This window comes from Protobothrops mucrosquamatus, unplaced genomic scaffold (assembly GCF_001527695.2).
Source record: "Protobothrops mucrosquamatus isolate PMUCROS unplaced genomic scaffold, P.Mucros_1.0 scaffold_117, whole genome shotgun sequence".
NCBI lineage: Eukaryota > Metazoa > Chordata > Lepidosauria > Squamata > Viperidae > Protobothrops > Protobothrops mucrosquamatus.
The window spans coordinates 263746-284104 of NW_015386193.1; the positions used below are offsets into that span (position 1 = coordinate 263746).

Here is a 20359-nt window from a genome sequence, read left to right on the forward strand (position 1 = left end):
TCTCACCGGCCGATACGCTCCCACAGAGAGGGTCTCCTCAGGGTGCCGTCAATCAGACAATGTCGGTTGGCGACCCCCAGGGGGAGAGCCTTCTCTGTTGGAGCCCCCACCCTCTGGAACGAGCTGCCCCCAGAGATCCGGTTGATTCCGGATCTCCCCTCCTTCCGCCGCGCCCTCAAGACATGGCTGTTTCAGCAGGTAGGACTGGCCTAGGGATATTTTAAACTGGTTTTTAATTAGTTTTAAAACATGAGTAGGCCTATTGTATATATCTTTTAATTGATTTTAAATTTTGTAGATTTGTATTGATTGTTCTGTTTTTAATTGGCTGTAAGCCGCCCTGAGTCCATTGGGAGAAGGGCGGGATATAAATGCAATAAAACTTCAAACTTCAAACTTCAAGCGCCCGAATTTTGATCACTTAACCATGAGGATGCTTGCAATGGTTGTACGTGTGAAAAATGGTCATAAGACACTTTTTCCAGTGCCGTTGTAACTTTGAATGGTTGCTAAATGAATGTACATTGAGGACCACCTTTACAGGGAGGCATTTCTAATCTAATCCACAATTGGTCATCTAATTCCATAGTGAAAATGATCCTGTGGTCAGCTTGCAGGAACTCAGTACCAGTTTTCTGGTACTAGAAGTTCTGGTGTTAGTATTTCCCATAGAAATGTTCTGCCCCATTGATTCTGTGAAATAATACCTGTTATTCCAACCTTGGAGAAGAATCTTAGGTTTATCCGGCTGGATCACATTTCTTTGAAATAAATTAATTTGATGCAACGGTGACAGCTTTGAAGTAGAATAGGAAGGTCATGATTTAACTCTCAGTCAGCTACACATCTCATGTGATGATCTTTAGCCAGTCATTCTATCTCTATCTATCATACCACATGGGATTGTGATGAGGTTAACATGGGGATGAGGAGAATCATGTACCCAACCCAGCTTCCTTGGAGTGACAGTGAGATAAAAATGGTTTATGCCTTTCTGAAGCTACTTCTGCCAAAAACAGCCAGGATTCTAAGTTTCTCAAAACAAAATTCAGGGGGAAAAAATTCCAAGGTGTCCACCTCTTTTTCTTTGGAACAACTGGTCTAGGACAGGGGTGGGCAACTATGTCCCCTTTATTTCCTGTGGACTTCAACTTCTAGAATTCCTGCGCCAGCATGGCTGACCCAGGAATTCTGGGAGTTGAAACCCCAAGATCGTAAAGGGGACCATAGTTGCCCACCCCTGGGCTAGGAAGAGACTTCATGATTGCTGAAAGCATCTGTTGACACTGGATAACTCTGAGTAACTAATTAGCTACAATACATGTAATTCAGCTCTGGCTGAAAAAAAATATCTGTTTGCATACCCTTTAATCCTGCACTTTGCTTATTAAAAAAAGTACATTGTGCTCAGCTGCATACAGTTGCACCCGAATGCCCAGTGTGCTGCATCAACTCACCTCCTCTTTGGCGATGCGCATGTCATCCTTAACATCAGAGAAAACCGTAGGCTGAATGAAGAAGCCTTTGTCTCCCCCAGGGCCTCCTCCACATTCCAGCTTGGCGCCTTCTTTTTTCCCACTCTCAATTAGAGAAAGTATTTTATCATACTGCTCCTTATCAATCTAGATAGAAATATTGCACTGATAAGTCACTTCCCAGCCACTTCTGGGGCTTTAGGATTACAAAGCAGGAACAAATGCTTATATGGGGGGAGATGAAACAACAACGTGCTATTGAGATGTTGGCTCTGGGCCAGCACTTGTCATGAAGTTCAGTAATTAGGATTTAATGAACAGAAGGTTTTTTGTTTTGTTTTTGGTTTTTTTTGAAAAACCCTATTACAATTCAAATGTTCTCATGGACTGGGTCCTTCTTAGATTCTTTTTAGATTAATTCCCCTCAAATTATTTTAATTTGTTAAGCTATTTTCTGAAGCACATTGCAGTAATCCAGTCGTGAGATGACTAGGGACTGAATGATTGAGCGTTGTGTGAAGGCCTACTTCAAATGATCATGAATGCCAGATAGAAACTGCTTGATAAAACATTTGGAAACTGTTTGACTCATGAATAATTGAATATGGAAAGAAGGCTCACACCAATATCACACATTTTCATAATCCGCTCTTTCCAGGAATATCAATCTGAGGAATTATTTGTACATAACTCTCCATGAAGCCACCAGCGTGTTGGCAACCTTGGCTCTTTTATGACTTGTGGAGTAGGCAACCTTGGCTCTTTTATGACTTGTGGACTTCAACTCCCAGAATTCCTGAGCCAGCATGGCTGGTTCAGGAATTCTGGGTGTTGAAGTCCACAAGTCATAAAAGAGCCAAGGTTGCCTACTCCTGGTGTAGACCATACTTAAGTACAGACAGTCCTCGGCTTGCACACACAGATGGGACTGGAACTTTTCTTGCTAAGGGATGCAGTGGTTAAATGAGTCAAACACAATTTTACGACCTTTTTTTTGCCCCAGTTGTTAAGCAAATCACCCCGGCTGTTAATGAAATCACATGGTCATTAAGCAAATCCAGCTTCCCCCATTGACTTTGCTTGTTGGAAGCCCCCTGATAAAGTCACAAATGGGAATCTTGTGGCCCTGAGATGCCGCAACTGTCATTAATGCACGCTGGTTGCTAAGGACTTGACTTTTGATCATGTGACCATGGGGATGCTGTGAGGGTCATAAGAATGAGATTGTAAGTTACTTTTAGCGCTGTCTTTATGACATTTCACACGGTCATTAAATGAATGGTTATATGTCGAGAACTGCCTGAATAGACTGATCTTTTTCATCATTCTTTACAAGGGGTTACCCAAAGTGAATTAAATTCCCAGACTGAATCGAAAGTCAATGTTCCAAATGTCTGGAAGGTGCCAGGTTGAGGAAGGCTGTGACAGTAGTGTGAAATTTGCTGTTCTCAATACGGATCCCAATCCTGCCTCAATTCCTTCCGTTTCAAGGCAATGTTAGCCACCTGACTTACTTATAAGGGAGAGTGACAGAGCCCAACAGATTGTATATACTTTTAACTACTTTGGAGGTGGCTGCTAGATTGACAGCAGGTTCCACCTCCCTGCCCCTCCGCTCTCTGCTCCCATTTGCCCATCTATTTTTAACTAATATTGATGTATTTTCTCTGTTTTCTTTTTCTTGGTTTATTTTATTGTCCTATAATTTAACTTTCATTCTGTTTACACTTCCTTTCTATTTCCTCATTTTTTTTATTATTAGAGGCCATGTAGAGCAGGGGTCCCCAACCCCTGGTCCGTGGACCAATACCAGGCCGCAGCAAGCCAGTAACCGGTCTGCACAAACAAATCCCCATCTGTGGGATGCAGGCAGTACATGAAACCACGCCCCCTCCGGTCTGCAGAAAAACCTCTCTCCATGTCACTGGTGCCCAAAAGGTTGGGAACCTCTGATCTAGAGCATCCCTATGTGTGATGAGTGGCAAATAAAATTTAATAATAATAATAATAGCAACTTATTCTTGGACAGTGTCCAAATTAAGGAGGAAATGCTACTTTAATATTCATAAGTTAAGGGCAACTTGTATGTATCTCATTCATGGGCTGGAGGTCAGGCGAAGGCAACAAAATGGCATATACATATGTAAGTGGGGAAAGGCCCATTGATTTATTTCAGAGAGGACAGGCCAAATATTACTATTTCCACATTCCTAAAATAAAGTTTCCAGCTCCCTAATCACTGAAAAATATACATTCTGCATAAAATATTTTCAACAAGGACTGACTACTTATTTGTGAAGTTAAGCCCTTGCAGCTTTTCAAAGAGTTGTCGAAGTTTCTAAGTAAAAAATCCTGGTTAAATGACAGAAATAACCGAGCTTCTGTCATCCTGTCAGAAACAGAGTAATAGATAATGGCATTGCTACCATCCTACTTTTAATAGGCAGACTGGTTCAGAATAACCATCTGTCAGGAAAATGTTCTTTGCGAAGACAATCTGTGCCTGTTTGTCAAAGAATCACACAAAGGGTGGGACTCTGTGCCCGGTAGGGTTAGGTTGAGCAATTGGTTCTCAAATCTAGCTAGGTTCAGTTGCCTGAAGGCAGCTAGAGCAAGTTCAGCAGGTGTGCAGAAGAAAACAGAAAGCCGGAGCCTCAGAGAACCAGGAAATTGAGACAGCCTCAAAGAGGCAGGTAAGCGTTATGTGAAAATCAAATGAGGAATTGAATTCCATTTGGCAATGTTTTCATATACAAAGACTATTCAAAAGGAAGGAGCTAATCACACTGGAGAGCCATACTAAACTTCTATAAAAGCACTTTGGCAAGCAATAAAGCTTCAATTAAGCTGCCAGGAATCTTGCATTTGGGCTGATTCTTGACTCTGGTGACTCTGATTAAAAAAACCTCAATGATATTGTGATTAATTAAAACTTACCTGAGGACCTTGATTTACTCCAGGAGACAGAGGATTTCCAAGGACGCTCTTCTTGGCTCTTTCCACACTCCTACGCACAAATTCGTCGTAGATCTTCTCTTCCACAAAAATCCTAGATCCAGCTATACAGCATTGCCCCTGATGGTAGAACACGCCAATGTGTCCGAATTCCACAGCACTATCCACTGCAAAGAAAAGTATTCCTATTATATCTTGATTCATGTTTACTTTTAAAGGATAGTAAATCCTGAAGAAATGGTCCACTCACAGTCAGCATCTGCAAAAATGATATTGGGGCTTTTCCCCCCAAGTTCCAGAGTGACCCTTTTCAGATTACTCTTTCCAGCAGCTTGTTTGATCATTTGGCCCACCTGAAGGGAATACAAATGAAACACTGAGACAGGAAACAAATGGAAATTGAAATGTAATTGACTTCTGGAAAAAGTTGTGAGGTGACCACTGCTCTTTTGTTGGCACTAGTTGCACTTACTTTGACCACATCCCTTCAGACCCTAGCTCCATAATTTGGTCATGAGCTTTTGTACTGTGGCCGTGGCCATTTTTGGTTCTGGCCGTGGTCATGGTTGGCACATGGCTCCTAACATAATGACCTTAAAGCAGGGGTGAACAACTATGGCACCTTTATGACCCGTGGACTTCAACTCCCAGAATTCCTGAGCCAACACTGCAGTTGAAAGTCCACCTATCATAAAGTTGACATAGTTGCTCATCCCTGCCCTAAAGTGACAAAGCCACTTGGGGGAAAGAAAGTTTCTTACTCCTCACTGACATCCTTTGGATCACTGTCAGCCATCTTGGAAAGGAAAGGAAAGGAAAGGAAAGGCACTAAACAGAGCTGCACTCTTTCAAGATAAAGTGCCAAATTCAATCTTAGTTGACTTGAAAGAAGTAGGAGATTGTGAATCACAATACTGCCTTGAACAGATAATTCAGGGCTTGAGAAGCAAATATTCTGTTTTATAATAAGGCATCTTCCTATGAGCTATACTTTTTTTTAATGTGGAGTGTGTCCAACAAGACAGAATATAAGAATATATATTCTCTGAATGTCTAAATAAGTTTTTCAGATAAAATGAATGAAAATGCAGAATGTGATTTTTTTGCATGAACCCAACACTATTTTTTTTGCAAATAGTGCTGCTGTTGTTCAGATTGACTATTATTTGCCAAAACTCTTGGGATTTTTTTTTTGGGAGGGGATATATTTTATCTACATTTATTTATAAAATTTGTCATTATTTTTTCATAACTTTAAATAATTTGGGGACCTAAGTTATAGTAAAAAAAGTTGTCGAATTCCAGCAAATTCAAAATAAGATTTAAATACTGCATAAAAAACAAGCATTTGAGATGGCTGTAATCAAAAAATATTTACAGATATATTGTTTAATCCAGTTAAAAATGAAAAAGTCAACACAATTAGACACAAATTAGATGGTAAGGATTTGTCAAAATTGGAATTTAAGTTTTTTCTATTTCAGTTCTTCACAATATTAGGAAACTACCTCAGTTGAGCCTGTGAACGACACTTTATCTATATCCATGTGATTGGAAATGGCTGCTCCAGCAGTAGGACCATATCCTGGCACAATATTTACCACTCCTGGTGGAAATCCTGCCTGGAAGGAGAGAATAAAATATTGTCACCTTTCAGTACATTTCCCCCAATTTCTTATATTTTTATTCTTGCTCAAGACCAGGCTCATACATCATTTCAGTACACGAGTGTTTAAGATATTGTGTGATCTCAGCAAACTGTGGTTGGCAAACTTTGCTTATATAGCTTTGAGCAGAAGAATCCTGACAAATGTGGCCTTCGCGACATTTGTGGCTTAGCACGATGTGTGAGTTTAGTCAAAGAAGCTTAGAAGAGTGAAGAAGAGTCATATTGCCAATATTGATATTAAGTTTTCATACCACTAAGCATGTTTCTATTGACTAATCGGTTGATCTGCAGTAACCAGGGCAAACACACTGAGTGTGGCTACTGTACTGTTAAGAAGTAACAATTCCCTTTGCATGATTTACAGACAGTCTTCTTTTTCGATACCATGATATTAATGCTCATCAAAGAAAGCCATTCTGTAGCTTGCCTGGCAAACACTGTTGTGCTTAAGAACTCAACTGGATACTAGAATGACTATATCTCCTACTATTACATACCAATCCAAGTCATATTGGCCCCAAAATAAGATTTGGAACACACAAAGACTGTAACGTGTATAGTCTTATCAGGACGGATATATCTTCTACGTACCATGGGCATATTAATATAGGGAATCCTCGACTTATGATCACAATTGAGCTCAAAATTTCTATTGCTAAGTGGAAAAGTTGTTAAGTGAGTTTTGCCCCATTTCCTGCCACAGTGCTTGAGCAAGGGGTTGGACTAGAAGATCTACCAGGATCCTTCCGACTCTATTATTCTGTTATTTTGAATCGCTGCAATGGTTAAGTAACACACTTGCAAAGTCAATCTTTCCCATTAATTTTGCTAGCCAGAAGGTCGCAGCTGATCACATGACCCCGGGACACTGTAGCCATCATAAATATAGGCCAGTTGCCAAGTGTCCAAATTTTGATCATGTGACCATGGGGATACTGCAATAGTCATGTGAAAAATGGTCAGAAATCACTTTTTTCAATGCTGTTGTAACTTTGAACAGTAACTAAATGAAATGAAACTAAACTAAACTAAGCAAACTAAATGAAAGTTTGTAAGTAACCTGTATGTTAATGGTTCTCCCACAAATTTCCTTTTCTTCAAGCATGGTACTGTTACTAATGATTTATTATCATCTATTTTTCCATCACTTAACTTTTGTCAACCATTCTCCATAATTCTGAATTAACCTCTGGTCCACATTGGCTATCCAACAAGCAAGCCAGTTGCTGATATGGCATTAAAAGGTGACACTTCTCAACAGAAACTACATTGGTATTCTGCTCTAGTCTTGCTAACAGAAGATATCTCAAATTACTGATGATACATGGCAATGATGCCAAGTAATTAATTCCATGTGGGGCAATCTAAGATGGGGGCTGCCCAATGTGGAGCCAAGACAAAACCAAGTTCTCAAGTAGAAGCACTCATAGAGAGAGAGAGAACCAGGCTGTCAGCCATTTGAGGTACGCCTAATCAAGAAGCAGACACTATTCAGGAATGCTACTTTATTGTTGTAAGGCAGGGTTTTTCAAACTTGGCGACATTAAGAGGTGTGGACTTCAATTCTCAGAGTTGCTGGCTGGGAAATTCTGGAAGTTGAAGTCCACACCTCTTAAAGTTGCCAAGTTTGAAAAACACTGTTGTAGGGTATACCAATGGAATCTTGAAAGCTTGCCCAACTTTCTTCATCCTGTTTTAAAGAAAATTACTCTGAAGGTTTTTTCCCCTTCTCTTGCTTCCTTCTGTCTCTGGGGTGTGTAATCTCCTGACTAAATGCTTCTTTAGGGGCTCACTGCTTAGCAGGTCTTTTACACGTTCCCCAAGGTAAGCTTTAAATTCTGTTAAAGCAGTTCTTTGACCATGCCAAGTCCTGATGGTGACCCTAATTTCTCCACTACAAAACTAAATTCAAGGCTTCCAAAAAGAAGAAAATGAATATATTAATGGACCAAGAAATGAGAGGATATTCAAATATGGGCTACCTCACCTTCAAAACAGCACAAATCACTTTACAGAAAGGCTTTGACTTACAATCACAACTGGGACTGTAATTTCATTGCTAAGCAATCAAGTCATTAAGGGAAGAGCTCCTGATTTTATTACTCCCCCCCTATGGTTAAGTAAATCGCCACAGCCATTAAATGAAACCAGCTTCCCCCATTGACTTTGCTTGTTGGAAGCAGATTGGGAAGATCGCAAATGGTGATCATAAATAGCCATCATGGGACCTCAGGACCTCGTGCAAGAGTCACAAATATATGCGGATTGCCAACCACCTGAATCACAATAATATGATGTTGGGGATGCTGCAACTGTCACAAGTGTGAGTCCTGGTTGTAAGTCATTTGTCGAAACTTCGAATAACTAAACAAACAGTTATAAGTTATGGACTTCCTGTATTATTTCAAGATTATATAGAAGTGTACGGGCAATAAAACTCTCTGAGAAATACTTCTGACCGTCAATCTTTGCAGAATATTAGCTGCCCTTTTCTATGTTACTTATGGTTAGCTGCATTTGTGCATCTGGTTCAAGGCCTGTTGTGCAGGCCTCCCTCCTCCCAATATTAAACTTGCTTTAAAAATAACCTCAATTTGTAGAAAAGAATCTAATCAGATTTCTTTCGGTCTGTGCCACTCTTGACATGCAATCTCATGAGATCCTGGGAAGAAACAGAAAGCTTGTAGAGTTGGGCAGCCTTGGCGGACTTCTGGCAATTACTTTGCCTGCCAGGGCCTTATGCAAGATTGTGCACCGAAAGCCAAAGCCTGAAATGTTGCCCACCCCGATGTAGGCTCAGCCCTATTCATTTGATTCAAGTGGCTTCTAAGTAAGGATGGTTTGAATTACAACTTCATTAACAGGTGGTATTTAACCCTGGGCACACCTAGCCTGACACTTGACAGTTTCATATAGCTCATGTTCACTTGTTGGGTAAGGCAAATATTTCAGTGAGAAACTTAAATTAAAACATCAAGTCGAATTACCAGGTTTCATCACCGAAATGCTCATGTGAAACATCAAAACCACCCTTCCCATCCCCCTCCTTGCCCTTCCCTTTGTTTTTTTCTGAGCCAGCTCTTGTTTTTTTGCCTCCCCAAAGCGTGAGGTTTGCCAAGATGTTCCGTTTGCTAAGCTGCTAATGATTTGTTTTCTGAACAATTTAGGCTGGAAAAAGCATGTGAGCTTCTAGCCCTTGATCTGCTTCAGTGGTTTGCAATACAATACAATAGCCCAAGACAAGGCCAGGCATGCTGTGAGCTCCTCTGACACAAAGCAGACTAGCCCTCGCTATTTATATGCATCAGAATGTAAAGATCACATTTACATCAATTTCCCTTCTTCAAGACCTGCACCCAGTAGTTTTGCTATGGCAACTCACCTCTTTAATTAAAGCGCCCATGTGAACAGCAGTCAGTGGAGTTTGCTCGGCTGGCTTGACGACCACCGTGTTTCCGCAACAAAGAGCTGGGGCAATCTTCCAAATGAACATAACCAGTGGGAAGTTCCACTACAAAGGCACCGTAAGAAGCCATGACCAACAAATCATTACAACAAGTTTATATTTCCTACTTGTACTTTGTAAACGTCCACCATCCATCAGAAAACAGCCACCAGTTTTAGACTGAGGTTTGATTAATATGTTTCCATTGAACCCAAGAATATACAGCTAACCAACTTGGGGTTCCTTTCGGGGACTGGCACTAGATACAAGTCTCTGCTGGTGTGTTGCCAAAGGGCAGAGATTCTTTTGAAGAGATTCAGAAACCATGAGCGCTGTAATTAGTGAAGGTTATAAACTTTTATTAGACTAGATTACACCAAAGCCTAAACTATTAGAACCAAGATTTATGGCTTTTGTTTACTTTCTGTCCTCAGCAAATCCTGGTGAGCAATCAGGGTGACCCTGTCAGAGATCAACCAGGAGCACCTTCCAATATTCCAGATGTTCAAAGGGCACTTATTTAGCTATGGGATATTCAAGTTATATTCTCATCTATCTATTCAAAGTATGCTCTCCCCTTATTCTTTTTCAAAGCAGGAGATACATTTTAGCAAACGGTTAATAGAGACAATTAGATGATCAACCCTACATTCCCAAACTATTCCATGGTACTAAGATTTATGTCTGGAGGTGACACAGTAGGTATGAAAGCTCCAGAGAGAAGTTTCAGACACTGGCAGAAGTTCTCTACATCAGAGGTCCCCAACCTTTTGGGCACCAGGGACCGGTTCCATGGAGAAAGAGTGCATGGTTTTGTGTGCTGCCTGCATCCCAAGGATGGGCCTTTGTTTGTTTGTGCAGACCAGTTGCTGACATGCCATGGCCCGGTATCAGTCCACGGACTGGGGGTTGGGGACCCCTGCTCTACATAAAAGGTAGTAAGATTCTATGCTACTAACATCCTCCTTGACATTCTTACATCTTCAGGCACTTTCCACCATATTTAATCTGTGAATCTAACCTGAGCTAGAGCTTTTATGAAGAAAATGTTCTGATTTTTAAACATATTTTCTCAAATCTACTTTGTACAATTTCCTCAGCATTAAATGCAAAGATACACACACACAAACATGCTATCTCAAGTATAGCTATTTCAGGAATATGGTAGAGCAAGCCACATGGTGGCCAATATCGCCAACAGTTTCACTCACCATCTGTAGTAATGAAAATTAAATATGAGTGAAAAACTATGGAGAAGGTACTTCAATTTCCTGATGGGCTTCCCGATTTGTTGTTGACTGCTGTATCAGTTTTATTTAGCTTTCTGGATTTTTTGGGGATTGAAGCTCCCAGAACTTCTATTGGTCAAATTAGCTGGGAATATTCTGTTGATCTCTTTTAGCCAAGCAGACATCCTTGTACACTATAAGTTTGCTACATCCTTCCTTTTAGGCTGTTTCGTTGGCTGAAGCACAAAAGTTCCTGTTTGAGGCACTTTTATTTAGATACTATAATGCACTTAGTTGTACATGCTTCTCTTAGATCTCAGAAGGCTGAGTTCTGCTAATGTGCAATCAGTTTGAATTGTTTTCGTGGCCACCAGCAATCTTATCAATATCCCTCCAGATGATGCATTGGTTTCTGTTGTATTCTCAGTTTTATAAATGCTTGTTTCTAAACCCAAATGGTGATTTGGGGGAATTGTATGCCACTTAGAATTAGCTGATTGGAGCAGTCTATATACTCAGAAAATAAACAAACAAGCAAACTAGATTTCCTCAGCAGATGGCTTCGGGAATGTGCAAACATGCACTAATTCTTAAATGAATTAGTTTAAATGAAGAAACATCTGACTTGAAGTATGAATATACACTCAATCTTCAATCTAGAGAAATTGCCAGCATCTCTTAAGTTCAATTCACAGGACAAAGCAGGCTGTTGGGAGTTAAAGTAGGTAGGCATATATGTATTTTTGTGTATAAGCATCTAATTCAAGGGTACCCAACCAGGTGGCCTGGATGTGTATTCGTCAGAGCCCCAAAATTATAAGCAAATGACAAGTTTTAATGAGATAAAAGGGAAAAAGTTATTAAATATTGAGGAGTTCAGTTTATGTATTTACTGACAAAAAAATTAATTCAAGTTAAATCAAAATTATATTAAATCTATTAAGCTGATGCATATTGTTCCATCTGTTGTTAGTTAAAGCCTCTTGGACATGAAAAGCCTATCCATGAATGGTAATTTATGTGAAACAAAAGACATAACTCATTTTGTTTATTATATACTGTACAAGATACTTACAGGAATGATTTGACCACAGACTCCGACAGGTTCACGTCTAGTAAATGTGAAGTAGTTTCCATCTAGGTAAAATAATAAGAAAACACAGAAGATACAGCAAGAGTAAAAGAAAATCTGCCTTGTTAACCTGCAATTGCTGTAGGTCGTTGCAGTTGTAGCCTGTCGCTACAGTATAATACAGGGGTCTTCAAACTTGGCCCTTTTATGACTTGTGGACTTCAACTCCCACAATTCCTCAGCCAGGAAGTCCCTGGCTGAGGAATTCTGGAAGTTGAAGTCCACAAGTCATAAAAGGGCCAAGTTTGAAGACCCCTGGTGTAATACAAGCAAATAAAATGCAAATGTGTCTAGATTCAATAATATCCAAATATAACACTTAGACAGTGGAGATGGTGAGCTAGTCAACCTCCCTTTAACTGTGTCACAGAGGAAAGGAATTTCAGCCACTCTACTTTTCCATAAAAGTATAGGGTAAAATTTTGGAAGTCTTAAACCATCTCTTTATGAAGTATTTTAAATCTACACAAACTAGCTCTACCTTCTCTCTTGGTGTTGCACTGTGACTGTTCTTGTTACCACCAATGATCTTCTAGGGCAGTGGTCCCCAATTCCCAGGCCATAGCCCGGTACTTTTGTGCGGAGCCAGAAAAGTTGGGGACTGCTGTTCTAGGGGATGCCTTGCCTGGTTTTGTCCTCTACTCTAATTCTGGTAGGTGAGAGAAATAGGGGTCTGAGCACCTGAATTGCTTAAAAAGTATCAGAAAAAATGGGCTCAATTCTGTCGTGTCAACTCCTGATGCTGAGGAATTAGGTTGTGGGACTAGGATAATCAGTTTTTCTCTCCTAACTGACCAAATTCACAAAGGATAAATAAAATAAAATTCTTTAAAAAAATAAAATAAAATGAAAAAAGAATGCAAAAACATCGTCAGTTTTCACAGATTGCAATTTCAACGGATCTCACTTTTTTAAAAAAAAAAAATCAGTAGAAAATATAAACTGATAATGGAAAGTCTGCTGCAGAGAGATTCCCAGTATATAAAATAAGCAACTGTTGAGCTTGTTCAGAGAATATAAATACCCGAGAAGCTTAAATAGCAACATATATAGGAAAATTAAGATTAAAATTCTAATTATAGTTTATATACCTGCTCTTGTTTACCTACTCATCAGAGACAATCAGAAGCAAATTCATCGCATTGCTTCCTTGGATTTTCCCCAGCTTCTTTAATCAGGGCTCAAGAGCACTATGATATTCCTTTCCTTTATTTAATTGTGGTAGCCAGCTTCTTCCTTTGTTCTTAAAAAGCATAAACTTGCTAGCTGGCAGAAATGGAGGTGCTTCAGAATAATCTCTGTATATCTGTCATATGTTTGCAGCTATACAGGTAATCCTCACTTACTGACTGCAATTAGGACTTGCTAAGTGACAAAATCATGAAGTGCACAATCGCATGACCACTCCTGCCTTACAATGCCAGTTCATCAGTTTTGGCTGTAGCCATTAAACAAGTAACATGACACAATGACATGTGAGCACAGCTTGTGACTTCCTACTGCCTTCTGCACTGACTTTGCTTGTTGGAAGCTGGTTGTGAAGGTTGTAACTGGTGGTCACAAGACTGCAGGATGTAGTGACTGTTGTAATGGCAGTTGCCAAGTGCTGAATCACAACCATGTGACTACAGGGATGCTCCAATAGCCATAACTTTGTAAATTTATTTATTAAGCATTTCTGTAACTCAGATTGCTAAACAAGTATTCAGTAAGTGAGGAGAGCCTATAATGCCTAAATAAGTGCTGGCAAATTCTTATTAGTATAATTACAATGTGTATGTTCAAATGAAAGTTTAGGCATGCAAACAAAAAAAAATGGCCAAATTTTCTGTTATTTTAGAAATCTAGTTTCAAGACAGCTAGTTTCAAGACAGCAATTAACGTCCTTTGAAATGTGCCTGGACCAGATAAAAACTTGTCTATTGAAAATGACTTCAAGAATTAAAGGGATAAAATAATTGGAAGGTAAGTCTTACATTTGTATATAAGATGATAGGGGAACCAGTTTAGTTCAATCTTATTTAGGACAACTGTGGGGCCGAGTGACAAAAAATCAGTTTGGATTTTAAGAAGCCAAGATATTGGAAGTCAAATTGTGACTTTTCTGGTCTTCTGGAAGGCTGGGAAGATCTGGTCTTTTCTCAGGATGTTAAGATAAATTCCATATGGATATCATTTATATGGCTGAGTCTGTTACACAGTGTGTGTGTGTGTGTGTGTGTTTATGTGTATTGTTTAAACTCCAAAAACAACATATTTCCTGCAGCCCTAGATATAGTTCTTTTTAAAAGCTGGGCTCTTGAGGAAAAAAAAAAGATTGCTCAATTTGTATGGTTATACAATCAGCCACACTGCAACATCACTTGGTAAAGATAATAAAGAATTGTATTCTTACATACACACACAGAGAAAGAGAGAATACAAAAGCATTTATAATAAAACCTGCTAATCTTTACAAGTGAAGAAACTTCAGGATGGAAAGTTACAGGAATGAATCTTCACTGAAAAGTTTTTATCAATATACTTTTATGTAACAGAATTCTACAGGTTGCATTTTTCTCAGATGAAAAAGTTCTTTAACTGAAGACTTCTTTTAATTCACTTTAAACCAACTTTATCTCATGTGCGGCTCGTCCAGGGTGACTCACCCATGGGGATGGTATGTCCTTGGATTTTATCAGCCCAGCCAGCAAAGTAGCGCAAAGTGTTGACACAACCCCCCAAGTCCATTAGGTAGGCAGTTGAAAAAATCTTTCCCCCATTAAGGCTCTCCATTGTCTGAAACAAAGAACAGTTTAAAAAAATTAATCACTGTAGATAAATGAAAGAATGCAACTGTTTATAACACTGGTTTATTAAAAATTACACTAACTAGTCATGATGACTTAAGAATGGCATTGGGAAAGTAAGATTATCCAACTGAGCATTATGATTATGTTGAAGAAATGTATGTAACGAACTGAATCTGTAGTTTTGACAGGTTTCCTAAGGAGTAATTCTAGAGTGGCTGTTTTGAGGATAGTTATCTAACTAGAGCTGATACATGATCTCAAAGGATATTGGTCATCAGCATGTATTAGCTCTAGAAAGGAGTTGTTTGATCTCAGAGAAGACTGAAGCCAGCAAACATACTCTTTGCTTTACTTTTGCTATATCATTTTGTTGGAAGATGTTGCCAGTACTATTTCTAGAATGGAATTAACTCCATGGAAAAGGAAAAGACTTTGCATTTTGAACTAAGCCCCAGAATATAATCCTATATTACTTTTTTTAGACTACTAATTAGGTTATTCATTCACTTCAGTTAGATATAACAGTTTAGCTATCCAAGACTGAGTAACAGGTTTTTCAAATGCCTGCTTCCCAAGTTTAGGTAAATTACCAATCTATATAAAAAAAACCACCCACAAATATTCAACAATAGCACAAAAGAGCCTCCCTCTATTAAATATTGTTTGAAATTGCTATATCGTTCAGAAAATGTTATTTCACAGCCCTTTCCGAATGAAGATATTTATTTTATATTCGTACATTTGGTTTTGTGGGCTGAGCAAAGAATGGAAAAGAAATGGTTAAACCCATCAGGATGGGTTCCACAATCATTTTCATTCCTTCATCTGAGATACACCCACATTTTTGGAAATTAGTCAATGAATTCATTCAATTTCTCCATTTTTTTCTCCTTGTTTGAGAGATGATAATCTCTGCACCAAACGTATATTTGATGTTTTTTTAAAAAAAGATTAAGGCTTTGAACATGTAACTGAAGATTGTACTTTTCATTCTCAGATCCTGGGGTGAACAGTGTCAAACTAGATGGGCTTGTGCAGGAAAGCAGCCAAACAAGCCTAACATTCTTGTACTTTAAACATTCTTCTAAAATTGTGGTTGACCTAAAGGCAACTTGAAGAAATTTTGAGACTCTCCTCAGTACAACCTGGTTTTCAAATTAATACTAGGAGCATTATCTGGTGACCTCTTCCCTTCATTATTTTTCTTCAGTGGCAGTGATGAAATATTACCTTATCACACTAGGGGACTTTTCTGTCTTGTTTAAGATAGATAAGGGAGATGCTAATCTACCTTGTATAACTGACTGAACACAATAGGCCAGTTTTTCTGACAAAGAAACAATGTGGGTTTTTCTGATGAACTATAATTTTGGGTTGGTTAAACTCTCTTAAAACAAAAACATATCATTTCACTGGAGTACTCAAAGGCATCGAAAGAGTCTCATCTTAAAAAAGATGAGTCAGCATATTAGACTTACAGCTAAGAGAAGACGGTCTCTTTCAATTAAATCTGCCAGTCTGTTCAACAGCCTGCCCCTTTCCGAAGCATCTGCTGTCCTCCAGGAGGATCCAAACTCAAATGCTTTCCTTGCTGCTTTAACAGCTTTGTCAATGTCTTCCTGTGGGAAAAAAAACCTCACGCATGTCACATCAATACTTTTCATATTGTGATTTTCTTTAGAGTAACAATTCTGCAAATGCCCACATCAGCACAATTCCAGGTATTTTCCTTCCTTAATGCTATCATTAGTACACATTAACATCCTCTTTTTCTCCAGAAAATATAAGTGTAACATTTTCTTCCCCTTCCATTCAATCATGTCCAATTCTTGGAGACTTCATGGACAAGTCCTTGAAGTTTTCTTGGCAAGGTTTTTCAGAAGTGGTTTGACATTGCCTCCTTCCTAAGACTCAGAGAAAGTGACTGGCCAAAGGCCACCCAGCTGACTTCATGCCAAAGTAAAACTAGAATTCACAATGTCCTGGTTTCTTGCCCGATGTTTTGATCACTACACTAAAGTGGCTTTCAAGAGTAACAGCCCCGCTAACCATTTTGATAAAACAAACAAGTGTAGCTCACTGAATAATACTGGAAAATTGTGTTCCTGCTGAAATCTATGCAAGGGAAAACATTCTTTTCTCTTTCAGCAAACATCTTAGCAAGTCCACAGCATGCTGTGAATTTGCCTGTTCATGAATTAATTTCATGGTAGAAAATTAAAATTAAACCTATTTGGTGAAAGAACGATTATTAAGCTCCATGGTGCTAAATAACAGAAGTCCATACATGTGGAAATAAACAAATTACTATACTTTTATTACGTTTTTAATGAGACTTATCAACAATCACATTATGACAGTTTAAACTACTCATAAATCAGCAGGACAGGTATGGGATTGACATCTAAATGTCTATGGGGATTCTCAATCATCCAAGTCATAGTTGTCTCAAAAATGCTTTTTCAAACAGGCAACTGGACTTCCTTGTTTTTTTTTTCCTGAAGAAGCTTCTTGGATGTGATATGAAACATTTTTCAAAGGAAAAAAAAAAACCCAAGAAAGTCCAGTTGCCTTTTGGAAAAAACACCTTTGGGATTGACATCTAAGGCTTAATAGGACTTTAGACTTTAAATGACGATTTAAAAATATAATCATGTTTAAGTTTTTCCTAGTGATTGTAGCTTGAATGAACAAACTGAGCAGAAGGATTTATTTCACAATCCCACATACTTCTTTGCCTTATAACTTGATTTTCTGAGCAAGGAAAAAGAGCTTTCTGAAATGATCAATCCTTTGTTGTGTCAATTGTAAGCACGGATCGAAGTCCTAACGTTTATTGGTTCATGTACTAAATGCAAGAATCTGGAGTTTACATTTATTTGTATGATTTGTAGATTTGTCCGCTTCAGAAAATGATTTAGTTATTAGCAAATGTTGACACTATATGGCTTAGGACATGGTTATCTGATAGACTGCTTCTCTCCAATGGTTTCTACTTATTGGGTATGTTCTGGCAGTGGATGTAGAAGAGCAGGCAGAGCTGGGGGAGGTGGAGTTAAACACATCATCAGGTTAGAGTCATTGCATTCCCAAAAGCATTCCAAGTCCAACCCCTCCTGAATGCCGTTGACCCTTATCTGGCACCAATTTAATGTTGAACTTTAATCAGACAGATTCATGAGTTATAGGCTTGAATAAATCTTCTATGCTGCAACCCAAGCAATAGTCCTGATACTTTGTACCCCACAGTGAATGTGCTTCAGGTGCTCTCTATTAAATGTTGTCAACTTGCAGGACCAAGGTAGTGTGCCTTCTCTTTCATGACCCCCATATTCCTGCAAAAGCATCCCCCCTTTTGAAAAGCTTTAGTCTCAAGCCTTGGGTTAATGTATTATTGTATTTTTTTGGGGGGGTGCATTTTGTTTGTTTTGTATTGCTTTTAAGATCATTTTAGTTTGTGCTCTCTGTGTGTTTTTATGTTTTGCCTGGGTTTTTTTTCTCTATACTACCCAGAGTCCATCAGAGTTGGGCAGCTATAATGAATTTGAATAAATTAATACAGATATTGGAAGGGGAAAAAAACACTTAATAGAAAATTAACCTGAATGGTCACTTTCTCAAATTATTAAAATGTTTTATAAAAGAACAAAAAAAATCTAAATTATTGTAACAAATTGAATTGTTTAACTGGAGGCAGATGAAATAGCAACTGATTTGATTTGTAATACTTTTTTTTAATTTATTTAAGAGGAGGTGATAAAATGAGCGGCATAATTAACCATGTCTTTGCCCTCTTTAAAAAGTACTGCTGGATATGGGTGTATGATTCAGCTGACATTACAAGGGGAGATCAGTCAGTACTAAGCAAATGTGCAGTTTTAAAAATACTTCTAACAGGAATCTTTGGACTGAATGCAAAGAGCATACTTTCTAAATGACTTTCACTATTCTAAAAATTAACATCAGGCTTCATCAGTCACAGAGTTTTTTCTCTGTACTGTTCAGGACAGACAGGAGCCCCACTACTGCAACTTCAATCCTTTTTTTTACAATCAAACCAGGACTTTTCACTTAGATGCATACCAATCTGATTTTCCAACTTTGATTGAGTATCTTCCTATATTATCAGGGAGTCCTTCTTTCATCTAACCTTAAGGCTTAGAAACAAGGTTAAAACCAAAGATAAGATAAACATATGTTCTCTGTTTGTTAGGACAATCCTTATTTTGGGATTGTCCTGGGCACTAAGCATTCCCTATCAAATGAAGAGAATGTCTGTTTCCAGTTATCTATTCAATCTGTCTAGCAATAGCAAGGAAACAACTTTTGTGTTTGCTGCTCTTTACAATTACAGCATGTGAGCACTTGAGAAAGGCTACCATATATGGGCTACAAAAATTTGGATCATCACTAAAGGGCAGCAAAAATAACTACTCAGAAAACTCTTTTGCTGCCTTATGATTTTTCAGATTTCTGCAGCCCAGATCTGGTGGTCCTCAGTCTTCAGATATAGTGGAAAACACAGGAAACAATAGGTGTAACCACGGCCTTAGCCTTTCTTGGCTGGGCTTTCTTTACTCATCAAGTTTAGCAGTCGTGTCTGTTAGGAATAGGAGATGGGGAGGGAAGTTCATATCTTGAATGACAAGGGAGCAACTGCTTGTTAGCAATCTATTAACAATAATTAATATTAGATATGGTGGAACATTCAANCAACCACTCAAGCAGGATGACAAATCAGCTTGGTCCACAACCTGCTCGAAAAGCCAAGTCAACCATTGGGTTGACTAGGAAATCATTTTGCATCCAACAGAATTATGGAAGTGTTTGAAACTGTTGAAAGCTTATTTATGACTGAGAAATCCTGCCAAGTATTAACCATCACCCTCTCTACATGTGTCTTTGCTATATTTAGCTCAGAAACCTGAGGAAATGAATTATGGGTTAACTTAAATATGGAAGTGCACACAAATAGATGCTCCAGTTTTAGTCTTGACCGTTGGTCAGGCTAGCCGGAAAGGAAATCCATGACACATCAAAGATCCAAAGGATACCTTATCTCCTTCTTCCACATCACAAATTTTCTCTCCTGTTGCAGGATTATGGACAGGAAATTTTTTGCCACTGGCTGAATTGTGCCATTCGTTGTTTATAAATATCTGTAAGAAAATACACAAAAGTTGACACTGATGTTATTAAATGGCATATCACATTTGTCTAATTTCTCTCTCTCTCTCTCTCTCTCTCTCTCTCTCTCTCTCACACACACACACACACACACACACCCCTTGCAAAAAGTATGCTGGTTTGAAATAAAAGATGATGCTGAACAATCACGCTCTTCTGGAATGTGATAATTGCTTCCACAGGAAGATGGGCAGCATGTAAATATAATAAAGAAGGGACGAGAGAAGAAAGGGAGGGAGGGAGGGAGGGAGGAAGGAAGGAAGGAAGGAAGGAAGGAAGGAAGGATGGATAACCCTGTCAATGGAAGAGACAAGGCGGCCTTGGCACCAATATAACATGGAGGGAAGGAGAGATTAATTTCGGCTTTTAAAAATTGCTCCCGCTCACATAGCTTTTCACTCAAAATGGTAATTGGAAGCCAATCTACAATCATAAGTGTGTTTGTCTTGTGCATGTGTTGGAAAGATAAGAGGGA

General features: G+C 38.8%; 1 protein-coding gene across 1 annotated transcript in view; it reads right to left on the reverse strand.

Annotated features, from left to right (window-relative positions):
* ALDH1A1 (aldehyde dehydrogenase 1 family member A1) overlaps positions 1–20359 on the reverse strand; it is a 40957-nt gene that overhangs the window by 6836 nt on the left and 13762 nt on the right. Inside the window, exons 2-10 of the mRNA XM_015816722.2 lie at positions 19752–19856; positions 16176–16316; positions 14554–14683; positions 11849–11910; positions 9482–9610; positions 5939–6052; positions 4681–4783; positions 4413–4597; positions 1458–1622 (exon numbers count right to left, since the gene is read on the reverse strand). Coding sequence (XP_015672208.1) covers positions 1458–1622; positions 4413–4597; positions 4681–4783; positions 5939–6052; positions 9482–9610; positions 11849–11910; positions 14554–14683; positions 16176–16316; positions 19752–19856 — 1134 coding nt within the window. The remainder of the gene's footprint in view (positions 1–1457; positions 1623–4412; positions 4598–4680; positions 4784–5938; positions 6053–9481; positions 9611–11848; positions 11911–14553; positions 14684–16175; positions 16317–19751; positions 19857–20359) is intronic.